Genomic DNA, 18,367 nt, shown 5'->3' with positions numbered 1-18,367 from the left:
GAGGATGAATGGAATTCACAAACTGGGTACATGTTGATGGTTTAGGTGCATTATGCTCTTTCAGGTTAATTCTTTTGAGTCTTCTGACTGCAGGCTTGGACATTATGTGCTTTTTAGCCACTTAAGCAGCATCTAGGTGTGTTTGGCCCCACTTAGGGGTCACTGGTCTTCATTTTCCTGTTTCTCAGACAGAATAACAGGGGTTTTTTTGTTGCATCCCACTCACCACCAATTGTTACATAACCCAGATCCAGCCTTAAAAGAAGGCTACTCCTTTTCCGTCTTGAGTGGGTGCTGTGCTGCAGCCAGGACCAGTTAAGTGTCTCAAACATTGCGTGAGTCGTTCCTGTTGATTCAGATAGAGAGAATGGATGTTAGGAGCAAATAATTAGCTGATATTTCACAATAATTTGACTTTCTCTTTCCCCTGACCTGACTTACCACTGTGCTGCACTTCAGTAATTATCTTCCGATCAGCTGTGTACATTGCCTGAAATACAGCTGGGTTTCCTTACAGTGCTTCCAAAACCTTGTTTTCTGTACTTATCTTAAAAGAGAATACAACTGTGTGATTTTGCTGTAGCAGTTTTACATGCCCATCGTTTTCAAAGGAAGCTTGGAATAGCTGTAATCGTGCTGTGGAGTGGAGATGCGGGGGCGGGACCACCCTCCAGGACCAAATGTTGCTGAGATGGCAGTATGGGTGGTGGCAGAGCCACTGAAGCGTGTCTGGTCTGTTTGCAGAGCAAAAGCCGCGCTGCGCTTGAAGTTCGAAGTGTGCAAAGAGTTGAGTAAGCACATGGAACTGCTTCCAAAAACAGGTTGCATCCAAGCTCAGTCATCCTTCAGCGTGCAGTTGAAGTTTCTGCCCAGGTAACCTGACAACATTAATCTTTGCAGTATTTAGACAATGTCTGCAGGAGGCTGTCACCGAATACCTGAGCAGGTCAAAGCGTTTTCTTCCTTCGCACTGTAGCAGGCTGGGCTTCACACGGCTGGTGTCAGTGCAGCCCCAGCCTCCCCCCTCTCTCAACCTTAAAAGTTGCCAGATGCTCAAGGAGGAAATTAACTTGGCTCACATACCTGTGAGGAAATGCTTTTCCTGTGGTGACAGCAGTGGTGTGAAAATCCTAGCAGTTGCATTCCTGGTAGGCTGCTCCCATTTCCATGGGGAAGCTATTCTTGTACAAGAGAGGTTATCTGGGCAGGTGGCTGCTTCATGGATCACTGAGTAAGTAATTTCTGGACAAGAACTCCTGTGCTTCCTAATTAAGGTAAGAATGGTTGGACTTCCTGTTCATATCTCTCCTACCCGTGTACATTTTTCTCCAAAATATGAATATATTGATCTTGAATTTCATGTGGCGCTTTATATAATGTCTTCTAAGATGCTAGAAGTCTTACCCCAGCACGTTTCTCTTCTCTGTTTCATGGTACATTGACATATAAACATAACTCAGTTACAGGAAACAAAGAATTCCAGTTTTAAAAATTTTAAATACAAGACCTTCTACTGATAATTGTTAATTTTATTTGCCTCATCATTGCCGTCCTAAAGAATTTAGCAGGACATTTCATTTCAAATAGAAATTAAATTACATAGATCTTAATTCTGGTGTACAGCCAAATACTTTGGCGGCTTCTGCATTTATTGCTGCTGCAAAGCTGCTGCTCTTTTCATATAGGTTATCTAGTCCCATTGATGTAAATATATTTAGATTTTCACTGATGTGCTCAGCATCTCTGGATTCTAAATTGAGTCTCTAATCACCGACTTCTAAATTTTCACCAGGTTAGTATTCAGAGAACTAAAAGTATTTACAGTTCTTCCAACTTCTCAAATCCTATCAGATTACACCACCAGTAACCTTTATCAGTTCCTGAACTTCAGATGCTGTAAAGCACTGTTACACTTACTGAGTGGATAGAAGCACAGCTTGGATTTAGAACATTAATCTTCCTTTGGAAAATGGGGAAGCTTCAGAAAGGAGATTTGATGAGATTAAGGCATTTCTGACACACAGAATAAGTGTCTGGCTGTTTCAGCGTACAGATAACACAGGGGACGTGCGTGTATGACAGAGGAAGATGAGCTTGCTGCGAGCTGATGGGAAGTACTGAGCTAGTGACACATTTCTGTAAATGCCTCCTCCTTGACTCACTGTTACAAGCTGTATTAATAAATAGCTGTATTGAAAGTGACACAAAAGTGAAAAGAAACCCTCACTCAGCAGCACCAGGTGAACAGGTAGATGACTGAAGGCTCGGGAAGCTCTCCCGAGTGTCCGTGCACACCGAAATGCCTGGCCAGATGTCGCAATACTTGTAACTGTCTGGGTGTTTGAAGCAGGAGTTTTCTGTTTATTTGAAGGCAAGTTCTCAAATCTGATGGCTTTCAGAATTTTCAAATACCACATCTTTTAGTTTTTCTGCATTTGGAACTAGTCCTGCAGATGCTGGCAGTCTAAATCTCATTTGTATAGATCTCTCATTTGTAAAGATCTCTCAATCTTTAATTGCTTTTAAGCACGAAGATGCCCTTTTTGGAGCGTTTCGGTATCTTTTCCTCAAGGCACAAGGGCTCGTTCAGAGTCCATCGCTGTGTACACACAGTAGCAGTTATTTGTTTCCCTCTGGATTATTTTGTAATAGGATAATTTCCTCTGCTATTCTAACGTCCTGTGACAAAGTGAAAGCTGATACTTTATTCCTACCTTGAATTTACCTCCAGTTCCTGCCTTTAAACAAGGTAGCAATACCTTTGAGGATCACCTTCTAAAGCCACACTTCAGACTTGCAAAGTAACAGATTTCCGATCACCATGGTGACTGCCTGGGTGCTATTTATTCATTAATTGTTCTTTAACAATGCATTTAAAAAATCGCATGTAGTTTCAGTAGTAGTAGTAGGAACGTTATTACTGTGCAGACCTGAGAAGAGGAAGCAATTCACTCTGCTGTAAGACACTATAAATAGACCAGCAGAGCTAAAAATGCTGGAGCTTTTGTATGGGCTTGGCTTGGAGCTCTGAAATTGAGCTTATGATAGCAAGATGCTTCAGCTACAGAAAACCTGCGTATTTCTTATCAATTACTAATCCGGTAGATATTCAGACACTACTGGTCTCCAAATTTGTTTCACTTCATTTGTGTCTCTCTGCTTTGTGATACAGTTGGTTCTGCCTCAGACTGGCTGGTAATTAACGTCAGTGTCAGGAGGAAATCATTGCCTAGGTTGGGCTGGCTGTGTGCTGAGCTTGCAGCAAAGATACAGAAGGCTTATGTTCTGCTTATAAACTAAGCTTTAAATTGTTCAGAATTTGAAATGGCCGGATGGCATTTTAAAAAACATGAATGGCTGCAGACCTCTGTGAATAACTCCCTTAAACTCCTGTGTGTACAAAATCCTGTCTTTAAAGAGTAAAAAATCCAACGTTAACGTGCAAGGTCAATGATTCCAACTTCATTGCTGGATAGCCTTGCAATCCGTGCGACCTGCGCAGACACTGCCTGGAGGTCGTGCCGTTCTCGAGGAAATCTGTGACAACTCCATACTGCTTCTGATCTGACTGCATCTTCTTTTTCTTGGTCAGAAGGCAGAACTTCAGAGATCACTAATTTTTGGTTGGTATTCTCTTCCACCATTTTCCTTAATACTTGCATATATCTTGCATACAGATTCAAGTTAGATTGTCCTTCAGTGAAGCGTTGGAGTTGGTGCTTAACCACTTAGATACGTGGATGCTCCTGTTTGAGCACAAATACTGTGTTAAGATTAAAAGCTTTGAACAATAAAACTTTTAGACCTTAAGGAACAGGTTTGGTTTGTTGTGTTTTTTTGTTCAGAAATACATCCATCAAAAGTTTATCATTCCCTTTAGCTAGAAAGTAGTCAAAATATTTTTATGAACCTGAGGGTACTTTTTTATTTTTAGGCACTCTCTTCCTGAAGATGCAGGGAGCTATTTTAATAAAGAGACAAGAGTTCTGGAAGTTCCAGTGACAATACTGATTGTGGATAAGGTTAGTGATTTTTATTATATTGGTTATCAGATTGACAACAGATGTAAACTATTTTGGTGAATATTCACTTAATGATACCTATTCTTAAACTAGTTCTTTACTAATTGAAGTCCTATGATAATAGTAAAAGGTGCTTAAAGTGATAGTACAGATTTGGTAGTTTCTTCCTGTCGGCATGTTTTCAATACAAAAAGTTAAATCCTTTCTGGTTTGTGCTCATCTGCTCTCTGTGGTTTATTTTGTAGCAGAGTTATCAGATACCACAGCACAATCTCTGTGTTCTGATCTCTACTGCAGATGTAGGATGTTCTTAGGAGTTTACATTTCCTGGAGATGGAGGTGTGATTCCATCCTAGCATATGCAATTTGAGATACAGATACTGGCTTTTTTTTTTTTAGTTTTTCTTATCAAAGAGACATTTTCTGTTGCTTATTTTTGGAGAACAATGAGGCTGAAGTTCAAGATAGGTATGTTACATTTACACATGTTATTGTCAAGGAATAGGGCAGGATAATGTTTTTGCATTATATTTTTGGATGATGTTTCACTTAAGTCTTGTCCTTACAATGCCACAGATGGAGTTTTTTATCCTGTGCTCTTGCGTTTGTTTCAGGCTAAAAAAGTTAATTTTACTGTCCATGCAATTGTTACTACTTCTGATTTGGAAATGAGTCCAGCACAAATCGATTTTGGATACTGCACAATCTATGAAGCTGTGCAGGCAAATGTCATGCTAACAAACAAATCCATCTTGCCACAAGAGTTTGGATTTGTGGGGCTCCCAGAGGTATGTAGTTATCCCACATGCATCTCTTCTGTATCAAAATAGATTTCATTATTATGGAAACATGTTTCAGTGTGAGTGTAAATAAATCCTTACTGTTGCTTGCAAACCCATGGAAATACTTTTCCCTGCAGCGCTGTGGAAACACGCAAATGAGTTCTGGTATTGGTCTGTGTACGTTGCATCTTATTATCCCTTAAGCATTTTCCAAGCACTATAAACATCTTCGAGGAGACTTTTCTGTTCTCACCTGCATAACATTAAGAGGATAAAGTTAGCCTAATAGAGCTCCTGTTTTTCACACCAAGATATCTACTAACAGAATACCTGGTGCACTTTTCTTCCAGACTCACGGGTCACTTACACTACGAAATAAAACGGGCTTTAGAGATGTTGCTTTGCCCTTGAGGTTGGGCAATGTCGTGCAGTTTGCAATCAGGTGACTGAACACTTTGTCTTTAAAGCAGGATGGCCGTGTCCAAACGGCTCGTTGGGAATCATCCCTTGAGCCATGCCTAGGTATTTTCTGACGGATCGTAAGTTGGTGTGGAACCTAGATTAATCACAGGAGCTGCCAGTTTTGTGTGGGCGAGGTCTACTGAATTTATTTTTTTTTTTTTTAAAAAGTTAGCTGTTCAAGCTTCACAATAGTTTGATGATCACAGTGTGAAATGGTTTGGCATATTGGAACAAGAGTTAGAGGGACCCAGCATTTAATTAGGCATTCTCCCTTTTCTGCTGTTTTAGGGATTAAAATCAAGGAGTTAGATTAAGGGAATTGGAATCTTCAGCTTCGTTAAAGCTTTACTTCACAGCGTGTTTCATGATTAACTTAAAATGTGACGGGGAGACATTCTTGATTGATCATCAGCTCATAAACACAAACCAATATACGTTTGTAGATGTTAAACTGGTACTTGTCACTATGGTATCTGCACATCATGCAGGAATCAACTCAAAAAATACAGGAGATATTGAGATTTTTATTATATTTCATTCAGTTGTCTGTGAAGAGTAAATAAACCTCATTAGAGAACATCTGTTACCATAGATGGTAAGAAGCTGGAGAGGAGATTCTCCTGAAGGCCACGTTGATGTGTTAATGCCTCTCGAGTTACTTTGAGACTAGAAAAATGCATGTCAGTCAGACACTAGTCACCAGCTCACTAGAAAGCTTCTCCCTAGAAGGTTTCTGTTTTCCTGACACTTGTACATTTAGTAACAAAATTTTCATATCTTGGCAGTAATGTCTTATTTTAATTTATTTAATAATTTGATAATTTAACTAATAATTTCTTATTTTAATAACAATAATTTCTTATCTTGCCATTTTGAAGTTTGTTGAAGTTCAGCCCAATGACGGACTTGGAATTCTTCTTCCTCTCGAAAGCCTGACATTGGATATAATCTTTAAAGCTAACGAGGCGAAAGAGTACAGCTTTGAACTAATCTGCAAGTCAGAGATTAATAGGTATGGTAAGAAACTGACTGAGTAGTGGGTAATCTAGAAGTCCAGACCACACTGGACTTCCACTGTTAAGCTCGTTCAGAAATTAAATCCCTGCCTACTTTGAAGAGGTAAGGCTAGGATAAAAGTGTGAAGCAGGTGGGAATTCTCCAGTTGACAAGAGTGGCTCAGTGCCTGTTAGTTTCATCCTTCATTTACATGTCTGTCTTAACTGAGATGACTTGTCCTGTCCCACCTGAAACTTACCCTTGTCCCATATCCAAGCTGCAAGTTTGCCCCAGGTCGTCCTAACCTGCAATGTTCTGCTTGCTTTTTCAGCAGAATTACTGAAGGATTATTTTTTTTTGTAAAAATGCTTCATACACTAAGTTAATGCTACTGAAATAATGATGGCACGAACTTTGATTTGACTAGATGTATTTCCAGAAGTTCACAGAGGAAGAATTCAAGTAGGGACTCTAGCCAATTGTGCATTAAAAATAGATAGTATTATTGTTCATCTTTAGGCAAAATTCCCATTGCAAGCTTGAAATTCTGCTTAAATAGGGACTACAGGATTAGTTCCCTATTTTCCAGGCTGATTAAGAGACTATTTTATGCTGAGACAATTTATCATGTGTTTATTTTTAGACAATTCAAGCTGTCATGCAAAGCAGTTGGAGTCCACCCACCTCTTGAATTGTCTCATTCCTTGGTTCAGTTTGCTGCAACAGCGTTAAATGGTGTGTCTGCAGCAACACTGTATGTGATGAATTCCCACGTGAGCGTCAGCCACTTGACTCATGCTGTCCCAAGGATTGGCAACGGGGAAGTTGCCCCTGTTGGACCCGCTTCGTTTGAATTCCGTGTGCCAGAAGGCTGTCCAGTGACAATTACACCTTCTGTTGGAACTGTGTTGCCTGGGCAGGTAAATTCCCTTTAAACATCAAGTGTTCTGCCAGATCTTTTGATCATCTACATCTCTACAGATGCTGTCCCTTGTAAGTGAAGCTCGGAATGTAAATTATTATTAGAATAGCTGGAATATTTTGTATTGTTTGAAATAATGTTTAAAATTGGATGTGAAGGGTCAACCATCAAATCTGGCTAATGCTTTATGGGAATTTACACCCTGAATGTTCTTTCCTCAGTGTTGTCATGACAATTTATTTGAAGAACGTTTAAGTATCAGAAATATTGGTCGTGTAAAACCAGCCCAGTGTAACATAGTGGAGTTCCAAAAAAGCTGCAAGTGACCTTATCCTGAGCATCATCTTATTCACTTGGAGAAAAATTGTATTTTATTTGTTGATTTTTTACTGTCATGTGTATGCTCCTATTGAGCTTTGAAGGTATAACACATGTATGAGGGCTGAATTTTGCCCATCCTTCTTGTGTGTGCTCTCTCATTCCCAGAAAAGCTCGATTCAAGTGTCCTTCAGACCAACATTGTCAGATCAGCTAATCAGAGAAGAGGCAGCTCAGAGGCTTTGCAGAGCAGCTGCAACAGGGGCAGAAATACAAGTAAGGAATGCTAAGAACTAGCACGTGCTGTTGGGCTGTTACTTCCAGAAACTTGTTTCTCTGGATGGTATTTTATTTGTAAAATTATCTGCATATTAATGAAGCACAAACTCGTGATCCATGTAAGACCTGCCTATAAAGGAAAAGAGTATGACTGCAGCGTTGCATGTAACGTGTAGTGTGTTTACTGAGCGATAATTTAATTTCATGCTAACAATTTCAAAAGCATTCCTGGAGGATTTTCTTGCAAATGCTAATTGCAAGTACTCTTTAAAAAAAAAAGTTTCTACTCTTCTTGCAGATTTGCAGCATACATGGACTTTATATGCAATGCTGTGGGTTGGTTAATTTATGTGAGCACCTATGGTGTCTTTAATTATGAGATAAATAGGTAAAATTCCCATGAGAGACAGTCTTTCACTCATCTGCTCCAATAGGGGAGCTCTTTTTAAGATGGGGTAAAATGTGTCCATTACAACTAATTTTACATTGTTAGGAACGTACGTGATGACTCCTGTGCCTGTGGCTCGTTATGGTAACGCTGCTGCTGCTGCTGCGTGGCTCTGTGCACTCTGCCACCTCCTCGGCCGAGGGCTGTGTGTTTGTGCTCTGATGTCTTGAGTGGATCACCAGGGATCACCCTCAGCGCGTAACATCTCTGTGTGTTTGCAGAAAAGGAAGAAAGATGGAAAGAGAGAGGGAAAGAAAGCAAGCATGTCCGTTACCAGACAGCAGTCTTCCCAACAGCTCGTAAGGGATGGAGGCAGTAAACACCTGACTTCTCTGCATCATTCTGAACAGCTAGAATCCAAAGAGTTAAAGCCTGAGTAAGTCAGCAAGAGCACCTTGTACTACATAGACCACATTCTCTTTATGAGTAGTTTAATCAATCTGCTAAACCTATAGGTAGACAAGAAAGCAAACTATAGAGAAGAAATAGCTTTAGCTACGCTGCAAAGGCTGTTTCCAAAATTAGTGCCACTTCTAAGCCACACAGCTGTACCCTCTCATGTAAGGCGAAGAATCCCTTTGTGCCTCAGAAGGGTTGGAGACTTCAAAGAATGTATCAGAAAGCATGAGATGTGGCTGTCTGGGTAAACTGGGCTGAACCAGCGAGGGAATTGTTGTAAAGGGCAATAGAAAGCTGGACTTAGTTACCAAAAGAAACTACTGCTAATACACTTTTTCTGAATAGGTCGAACAGAGCTGGATACGTTCAGCCCAGATGGAAACCACCTGATGGCCCATATCCATGGATTTGGGTTAATTTTTTTTTTTTTTTGAGGGCTTACATAGTCCATCATATTAGTCATGGTCATCTTCAGTTCTGGAAATGTAATGGTGCTGTAAAACGAGCATTTTGAAGAGTTGTTACACAATACATGTCCCTCAGTGAGAACTAACATTAAAGACGTGCTAGCTGGAAATCTGGGTACTTAGATGCAAAATCTGGTACTTGACATCCCTTGTTTAGCATGGAATTCAACTTTTTAGAACCACACTTCTGCCTAATATGAGGAATTTAGAAGTGTCAGGAAGTAAATACATGCTTAAACACCAGGCATCTGGCTGTACTGGATGTTGGATATTTTTGATTTAAATCTCAGGTTCATTTCAATCCATTAATTGTAATTTTTAAATACTTCCAGTACAGATGATAAAAATAAAATTTAATTGAAAACTCCCATATGAGGTATTGCTTGGCCTATTGCATTACAGAAATGTGATCATGTGTGTTTATGTATATCATTCAAACGATGTGGAAGTACTGGGAGACACTGGAGTGCTTAATGTATTCAACACGAGGAAATTGTATTGAGGATTTGCAATCTTTAGTATAACATCTGTTATCTGGGTTTATAATTTTAATGCTTTTTTTGCAAGAAAAGCAAACCACTTAGTAGAGCAGGTCCGTTCCTGTGCATCGAGACAGTGACTTAGTTTTACTGTTCAGTTTCAAACGGATGACTGACGAACGGTAAACAGAAGTAGCTCGATAGGTATGTACTGGATTTTTTTCTTGTTCTGTCACTTTCTGAGATGGTTCTTATTCCTGGATTGTCTAGTTCTGATGCTTATATGGCAGCCCAGGCTTTCCTGATGAGGAATTTCAGTGGGAGGTTTGACAAATACATGATCCCGTGCTTGGTTGCAAGTGGACATATGGATGCAAAGAAAGGCTCTGAAAACCTGAGCTGCAGGTATTTGCAGTTAGATGTTGCAATACGTGATAGTTCCGAAATTTGAGGGGGAAGTGGTGGACATGTTTATTCATTCATCTGGGGAGGAAATTTGTTTTCTGATCTTACTTACTTTATAGGTCAGTGATATAAGCTCATGCTTACAACGCACTAGCTGGATAAGAACCAAACACACGAATATCAAAGCAGCTTAACAAATAATTGTATGAAAAATTTAAGCCAGGTGTAGTTCATCTTTCTGCTTAGACATACACAAGTCAGCTACCAAAAATTATGTATTGTTTTGTAATACCTATTTAATGATATCCTGTGATACGAACAGAACAAGAACAGTTTTTGACAATAGTTTTTATATCTGTATGATCCAAGAGCAAATATCCTTCTACTATCTCTCTAGCCCTTACAACACCTTGTATTTGGAGTTGCACTGTCCAGCTGTAGCACCATCTGTTGTGGTCACTTCAGAAAATGGAAAAAACACAGTCAATTTTGGTGATGTTGCCGTAGGTATGACATTTGAATTCAAGTTTTGAGGTTTTTCTGTCTGATGTTCATTTCTTGTGAGCATAGCTTTGGATTTTCTTTTATGTTGTTTAATTGATTTTCAAAAGTCAATATAGAAATTAGCCCTGAAATAGTCACTTAGGTGGAAAATTAGGAGCCTGTTTGGCCAGCTGAGGCATGTAAAAACCAGACTTGATCCTGACACATGGAATCTTGAGCTCTACAAGTGACTGTCCAAACTTTGGATATTTGGATATTTGTCTATGCACTAAATCCAAAAGTTTGATGGTAATGGCCTGTTTGTGGGAGAGGGGTCAGTTGGAGGGGTGGGAGATGTTTTCCATCAGCGAAAAGGCTAACACAGATGTCCTCTTGGCAGTTTTTTGAAATGCTGGACATCCAGATGGCAAAACTGACCAAATACAGAAAGTATTTTGGTGAGCTTTGGCTGATGTGTTAGCCATAGAAATGGAATGAATGTTTGGCCCAGGTAGAAGCGTGAGGAAAAAGGAGGAATGGTAATTCATGAGTGAGCACCATCACTCTTTGCAATGTTTTCATTCCCCTCAGGCCACAGAATGATGAAGCGAATCACAATACAAAATATCTGCCCGGAGAAGCTGGAAGTATCCTTGTTTGGAGCGTGTCAGTTCAGCTGCTGTTCAGCTTCTGTTGGAGTCTTCATCTGCAGGAGCTGTTTGACAGTAGAGCAAGCAGGAGGTGGCAGATTTCAGACAATGCGCATCTGTCAGTGAGGCAAGAGGGGATGTGGAGAATATATTGGACAAGCCTGGACGCCCTACTGGAAAGCTAATTCCTTTCCACCTTTTTAACTGGAAATAGTTCTGCATAGAGCCAAACTTGAGAAGCACTTCACTGCTTTCTAAAGGTGTAAGGTGCTGAGACAAAGCCAGTGTCGGTACAGTCTGATGTGTGTGTGAAACAACCAACTCAGTTCTCACACAGTGCTTCTCTGAATTTCCAAATAACTGGGAAGAAGAGGCTACCACACTGGCTTGTCTGGGTTAACCTGTGTGAGATAACACAGGAGAAGGCACGTTCTGGAACTTAGGGTGGTAATGACCCATTTCAGGCAAAATCTGAAAATGGAGTTAACAGAGATCTTACTCCCTGGAAAAGGATCTTGCAGATATTTGAATTCTGTGTAAAAAAAAAAAAAAAAAACCAAAACAAACAAACAAAAAAAAACAAAAAACATTCTTTTAGTTATTGATCTCTGAAAAAGCTCATTGATGTTTGGTTTATACATCTTTGGTCTGAGCGATACAGTACTGTTCTTTTTTTTTTTTCCCTGAGTCTTTGTTTGTAAACTTTTTTCCTTGAGTTCCAATATTTTAGCTAGGATACTCAGTTCTGAATCCCAGTGGTCCCTTCCTGTTGGTCAGACCAGTTGGAATGCTTGAGGCAGGTGAAAATAAAACCCTCATCATCTCTTTTTGTCCAAATCAGAATAAACAGGTGAGTAAGAGATACATTGGTAATGGGGAAAAAGAGGAGAGACGGAGCGATGTAACGGTCTGCGTAATGTTACTGACTGGGATGAGGCTGTATAATAATAAAAACTTTGTTGCCTTTGTGTAGCCCCTCCCAATATTTGGATATTTGTCTATGCACTGAATCCAGAAAGTTTGGTAGTCATGGCCTGTTTGAGGGAGAGGGGTCAGTTGGAAGGGTGGGAGATGTTTTCCATCAGCGAAAAGGCTAACACAGATGTCCTCTTGGCAGTTTTCTGAAATGCTGGACATCCAGATGGCAAAAACCAACCTAACCCTAAATATCACTGGTCGTGGGGTGATGCCATCCACTGTTTGCTCTGTGGGAGAAGAACTCAATATGGGATACGTCATAGCTAGAGAGAAGATGACTTCCACGTTCAAGGTAAATCCCGCTATGCTGAACCAGAAAGCGTATCCGCAGTTTTTGTGAGGAGGAAGAGGAGTTCTGTAGTGAGTTCTGTAGTTTCTAGTCTGGCAGAACGTGAGGCTGAGTGGCAAGCTGTTGACAAAAGAACGTGCTTTAAAAGCACGGCTGGCAGAGTCAGTGGATGCCGAGACAGTTTCAGGCCAAAGATAACAAAGCTCTGCAGAGAGGATCTTGTTGGCTGCTCCTGTCCTGTCTGCAGCCTACGCAAAAAATAGAGATCCAGTACCTTCTGTAAAAGAGAAGTGGCCTGTGTGATCTCCTACGTAGATCGAGCCAGTATGCAGAGGGACATGAAGTCAGCAGTGGTTTTGCTTTTACCAATGTGAGAAATATTTGCCCTCTTTCTGTATTCTGTCCACTGCTGCTGCACAACGGGGGCTGCTCCGAGTCCACCCAAAGCCGTGACCGAGGTACAGGGTGAAATGCAGACTGGTCCTACAAAGAGCATGTGGGGTCTGTCGTGGTACAGTCAAGGGAAGCTGAACCGATTCAACATCTGCAGCAATGCAGCACAATAAATTCAGCCAGTTCACAAGCTATGGATCCCACAGGCTTGAGAATCAATTTTCTTAATGAAAATACTGTGGTGTCAATTAATGTCATCAGATACAGAACACTTCCACGCTGACCCTGCGATACTCCATGCAACTGGATTCGCTTTCACCAACAAGGGACAAAGATCAGCAGAGACTTCCATCCTTTCTTACGTCCTCTTTGCAAAGAACAGAGTTTGTTGGTAAACTTGCTTTTCTCTTTTCTCTTTCTTCTGTTAAAGACTCATGAAGTATAAAGCAGCATTACTTTGTCCTGTTAGATCTACACAAATGTCAAAACCTGGGGCATCACATCACTGAAATTAAAGACATCGTTTTGTTTACCCAGTAGGAGCTGTACTGATTCTTTCAATATGGGTAGCTGTAAATTTATGCAGCCTAAGCAAATATCCACAAGTAAGGAGATACTAGTGTTTGAATCTAAAGAAACCCAGGTAGTAATTGCATATTAAAGATTATCTTTAGGGATGCCCATCTCTGTAAAACCGCGTTAGAATACAGGAAGACTTTGATGATGCTTCTTCAGTTCCTCTAGAGAGGGATGCATTAAACTGATAGATGGATTTATCTGGTGTTTCTAACACTCTGTTTTGCTGCAAAACCATGTAACAGGTCTTACTTGCTGCTCCAACAAAAACTACATGAGTTTAAAATACATGAAGAAGTAAACCAGAGGAGCCCTCCTTTCTTATTCACATCCTCGTTTTTGTTTGCCAGGAACACAGAACTATAATGGCTTAAGTGTGTTCAGCATCTTTCCAACAGAAGGAGAAATTGTTGGTGGGAAGAGTCAGGATTTTATTGTTGCTTTCAGTCCTGATCATGAAAGTCTGTACTATTCTGACCGTCTCAAGGTTGTGCTCTTTGGCAAGGTGAGACAATCAAGATACCTGGAGTATGAAATCAGAGTCTGAATGTGGCATCCAGTGATTTTTATCAGCATGGATCTTAGTAGGAGTTGCCAGTAGTTATATCTAGTGGACAGGATTTGCAGCCAGAAATATCTTTATTAGATTAACTGATGTAGATGGGAGATGGCAGGTTTGGGGCCCACTGACTTTTTTTACCATTTTAAATATTCAGTTATTAATTCATAACGATAGTGGCTTGGGATTTAGCCCTGTCTCCTGCCCAGCTGTCTGCACTGTCCAAGTCAGGTGGCAGCTAGGTTGCGGTCACGCTGCTGAGCACAGCTCCCAGCGGGCTCTCGGCAAGGAGTGTTTAATGACGGTGGGGAGAGGAGCTACAGCGCAGGGTGCAAACTGCCGGGTGCACCGAGTGCCAGGGAGCTGCTTCTGCAGTCGCTCAGCGTGAGGAAGGAGCGTTCAGTCTGCAGAGCTCAGGTGGAGCCCGAGTCAGGATGTACAGGCTGACAGCACAGCAGGTGGCTTTGTGCTGTGGTCCAAAAGACACTGACCAAAAGATAACGCAGAGTGCCAGCTAATGACCGTCAGCAGGCACTGCACAGAGCGGAAACTGGGAGCGAGGAGATAAGTACTGTCTCTCTCCTTGCAAGTTTTCTGTCCTGAGATATCTTGGGAATTGCATTTCAGAATGCAAATCGGAATAAGCTGAAGATAAACGGAGACTGGTCCTAGATGCCAAACTTCAGTCAAGTTTGGCAGCAGCTGAATTTTGCCTCTCTTGGTGGCTTTAGTGTAAATAGTTTGTCCAGGCCCCTCCCAAGGCACATTGCCCAAGAGTGAAAGGTTGTTGAAAACGGGCGCCTCAGTGGGCAGCACAAGGGGCAGATGGAGGATTCCTGCACCAGAGTACAGAGACTCTTGGCATTTGTGTAGGCAGGTGATGCAGTAATGTCTGTGCAGCTGGTGCTGTTGTGTCAGTATTGCAGTTACGTCGATGCTTAAGCTGTAACCTGCACTTGAAGCTTTCTTGTCTTGCACAGAAAATAGCCCACGTGATCCACCTAAAGGGAGCAGCAAGAGATCATCCCATGTTTGTGGAAGGGGGAGTTCCACTGGACGTGCCCGTGGAGTCCTTGGCTGTGCCATCGCCTGTGCCGTCGCAGGAAGCGCTAGAAGGAGGTAATGTGCAATGGCTCACGCTCCGTTACAGAACAGTGAGAGATAACACATGGGCGTGTTCCTCATCCTTTGAGAAAAAGCAAATTAAAGATAACTTTTCCAGAATCAGAATAAATAAGTGTTATAGTATAGCCTATATTTGTAACACCGAAAAAAGTGCAGGAAACTTTCTCTTAAAGAAAGATTTTTCTTTTAATTTTAATCAAATTATATCCTAATTACAGTCTTCTATCTTTGCAACTTACCTTGCAAAAAAGGATTATAATTTACTACTACTACAAAGTTTTAAGATATCTTTGCTTTCTGCCACTTCTCTGACTTGCATTAAATGTTTATAAAATTATTTTATATATACTAACATATCCTAGACTCTCCCGATTGTACTGTTATGAAACAGACTTTCAGGAGGTTGAGTTTGTCCTTCCTTAATTTCTTTGGACAGGATCTGTGTTCAGAGCCAGTACATAAGCAACTCTTAGCTCCCGAGCTATAAATAAATCCAAACACATACCACACACAAGTAAGAACATAGCACACACAATGTATGTGCCATGGGGCTAGAAAAGGAGCATGAAATGTGATGAACAATTAACAATTACAGTTTGCAGTTGCAAATCATGCAAAACCTCCTTCTGCGTAATTCTTCACTAAGTCAGTAAGGAGGATCTCCTTATCTACGCCAACCCATTAATTTGTCACATCACCACTTTATTTTGCACCATCCTGGTGTCATTTATGCTTGTTCCAAGCCGATAATGGCTCAGTCTTGACTGTCTCAAAGTTTACTTGGTTCATTTTTATTTAGAGCTACAGAAACCAGTGAAGTCCATTCTCTTGATTCTGGAGTACATCGAGGGAGAGAGTTCTCCAGTGCCAGCAGTGGCGGAACTGAAGGTTGGAGCTATACAGACAGCACGCTTTGCATCTAAGAAGGTGAAGAAAATAAAAAGTTCAGTTTTATGTCAGACACTGTAAAGAACACTGACAGTGTACAAACGGCTACTAGTTCTTTCTGTCAAAAGTTCAGTCTCTAAATTAAAAAATACAGCTTTCAGGGTTTCTGGTAAACTTTACATTACAAAAGCATCAATGTTTGAAAAGAAAAGATTATTTTTCTGGGGTTAATAAGAGGAATTAGCATCATCATACTAAGTCAGCAACAAAATCAATTTAGCAGTTTGCTTCCCTAATTCTGAAATACAGACGTTTGAGCACAGAACTGAGTTACTGATCCGAGTCTGTTATTTTGGTATATTATTTTGTGGCAACTTGGCACACCGAACAACATGGATGGCTGCAGTTTCAAAGGGCAGAAGCAATTTGGCAAGCAGCAGGCCCACGTACAGCAAGTGGGCAATGCAGCCTGTAGTGAACAGTCGCTGTGTTTGAGGGAGCCCAGCGGGCTGCCATGAGGGGGTGTGGGGTGTGTAACGAGGGGGTGTGGGGTGTGTAACGAGGGGGTGTTGTGTGTGTCCCTCGCAGAACGTGGAGTTCGGGTGGGATAGCCTGGCGCTGCTGCAGCAGAAGGGATTCACCGTCGATGCTGTGAAGGGAACGGTTGCGCCTGGCCGGGTGAAACGCGTCGGTGTTTCTTGGGTGCCACCTGCTGACTTCCGCGTAAGTTACAGTTGCTTCAGCAAGTCGCTGCTCAAACTGGAACAAGTCGCTGCTCAAACTGGAAGGGTGTGGCAGCTGTTTTCACCGACTTACGGAGCGATACAAATCTGATCTCGACGTCAGCAGTACAGGCTGCTTTGACGCCTTAGGATGACAGAACACATGTAGCTGCTGAAGGGAGTTTAGGCTGGTGCAAACACTGATACGGGAACGAAAGCCAGGAGCAATGTGTGATTTGGAGAATTGCTGCCACGCCGAGGACTTGCATTCATCGGTGCGATGAAAAGAACACGCGTTCGTCCCGTGCATCTTACAGAACTAGAGTAACTGCTTGCAGGCCACTGCATGGGACAGCACCAAACCGCTGCTGCTGGTGGTGAACCCAGACAGCTTTGATCACACTGAAACGAGATTTTTAACACCCCCCGTGCAAGAAAACCTCCAGTCTTTCTGACTCAGAACCAAGTTTGCATGGATCGTTCTGCTGTAGTGTTCACCTTTCTTTTGGCTGAGGGCTGCCCTTCCTGTGCTATGTTCCTGGAAGTCAGCGGGGCCTTTTTGAGTTTTCCACTTCACAAACTCCATGTCCCTGGCTACTTCTGCCTTTTTGTATTGCAGAGTCTAGGTATGAGGTCCAAACAACGCTACAGGGCTGTGATTGCCCTTCCTGATTCATCTTCTTGGGCGTTCACAGAGACTGAAAGGATTTACTCCTCTGTTTTTTGTTGTGAGATGTGTGTGGGATGGCAGAATGAGTAGCTTATTCCAAAATTAGAAGATTGCTGCTATCATGTGCAGAAAGAAGGCAGCAGAGTTCCTGGCATGATGTATCAGGTTGACATCGTGCCTCTTGGAAACCACCGGTTGTTACACAAGATTTAACACTAACCGATGGCTAACAAGATCCACCTCTTTCCCAGCCCTCCCGGCAGCATACTCTGCTGCTGTGCCCAGTGTGGTGGTTGTAACGTGATGACAGTATCTGTAGCATTCTGGAGGCAGAATGCTTGGTCATTGCTACTTTACTTACTGTAGTATGAGCGTTGGGTGGAAATATAAGAGAGCCAACACAGTGGGAAGAGAGGTAATCTATAGCTCTAACTGGTATGTCTTACAACTGAGATGTGAAATACATAATTTAGAACTTGATCAACTAATCTGTTCTATGCACAAAAAAAAAAAGGTTGATTTTATATGTTGGGTTTTTTTTTTGTAGGCTGATGAGCCTCTGCTTGTGACAGCCCTCCTGACCTTAAAAGGTGACGTTAAGGAATCTTACAGAATCCTCTTCATGGCAAGAGTTGTGTCTGCATACACTTCCACTAAGTGAGGGACCCAAGCTAAATGGAAAGGAAGACAGAGGCTTGTATTGCTGGGAAATCAGTAATATAAGGATCTCGGGTGAAACCTGGGAAGATTTTGAGACTGTTGCAAATACGTGAGGTGAGCAGGGAAGCGGGAAGGAAGGTGATATGTAATATTTCTGCTTTTTCCCACACAAAATTCTCTGTAAACTCGGGTTCCACTAGTTTCACTCTGTGACAATAATCTTGTGGTAGAAGAAAGAATTAATGAGGCCAAGTAGATACATCTGCTGTTAATCACAGTGTCTTCCAAAGGTGAGCATTCCCCAGGAAAAGTATCTTTCTTACATCTACATGGGCAAGTTTCAAATAACATATCTTTTTCCAATTTCAGATGTATTTTAATGGATTTGGAAAATC

General features: G+C 41.5%; 1 protein-coding gene across 2 annotated transcripts in view; it reads left to right on the top strand.

Annotated features, from left to right (window-relative positions):
* Positions 1–17,973, top strand: part of CFAP74 (cilia and flagella associated protein 74) — a 46,007-nt gene extending 28,034 nt beyond the window's left edge. For both annotated transcript variants that reach the window (XM_086625688.1, XM_086625687.1), the window contains exons 21-38: positions 745–873; positions 3,935–4,022; positions 4,637–4,810; positions 6,145–6,278; positions 6,906–7,182; positions 7,671–7,778; positions 8,451–8,605; positions 9,845–9,979; positions 10,377–10,486; positions 11,054–11,109; positions 11,843–11,962; positions 12,230–12,382; positions 13,034–13,163; positions 13,699–13,853; positions 14,888–15,026; positions 15,832–15,959; positions 16,509–16,643; positions 17,860–17,973. In XM_086625688.1, the coding sequence (XP_086481814.1) occupies positions 745–873; positions 3,935–4,022; positions 4,637–4,810; positions 6,145–6,278; positions 6,906–7,182; positions 7,671–7,778; positions 8,451–8,605; positions 9,845–9,979; positions 10,377–10,486; positions 11,054–11,109; positions 11,843–11,962; positions 12,230–12,382; positions 13,034–13,163; positions 13,699–13,853; positions 14,888–15,026; positions 15,832–15,959; positions 16,509–16,643; positions 17,860–17,973 (2,440 nt within the window). The remainder of the gene's footprint in view (positions 1–744; positions 874–3,934; positions 4,023–4,636; positions 4,811–6,144; positions 6,279–6,905; positions 7,183–7,670; positions 7,779–8,450; positions 8,606–9,844; positions 9,980–10,376; positions 10,487–11,053; positions 11,110–11,842; positions 11,963–12,229; positions 12,383–13,033; positions 13,164–13,698; positions 13,854–14,887; positions 15,027–15,831; positions 15,960–16,508; positions 16,644–17,859) is intronic.
* The last annotated feature ends 394 nt before the right edge of the window (positions 17,974–18,367 follow it).

Source organism: Tauraco erythrolophus, chromosome 23, assembly GCF_009769465.1.
Source record: "Tauraco erythrolophus isolate bTauEry1 chromosome 23, bTauEry1.pri, whole genome shotgun sequence".
NCBI lineage: Eukaryota > Metazoa > Chordata > Aves > Musophagiformes > Musophagidae > Tauraco > Tauraco erythrolophus.
This window is presented reverse-complemented; position numbering and strand designations above follow the sequence as displayed.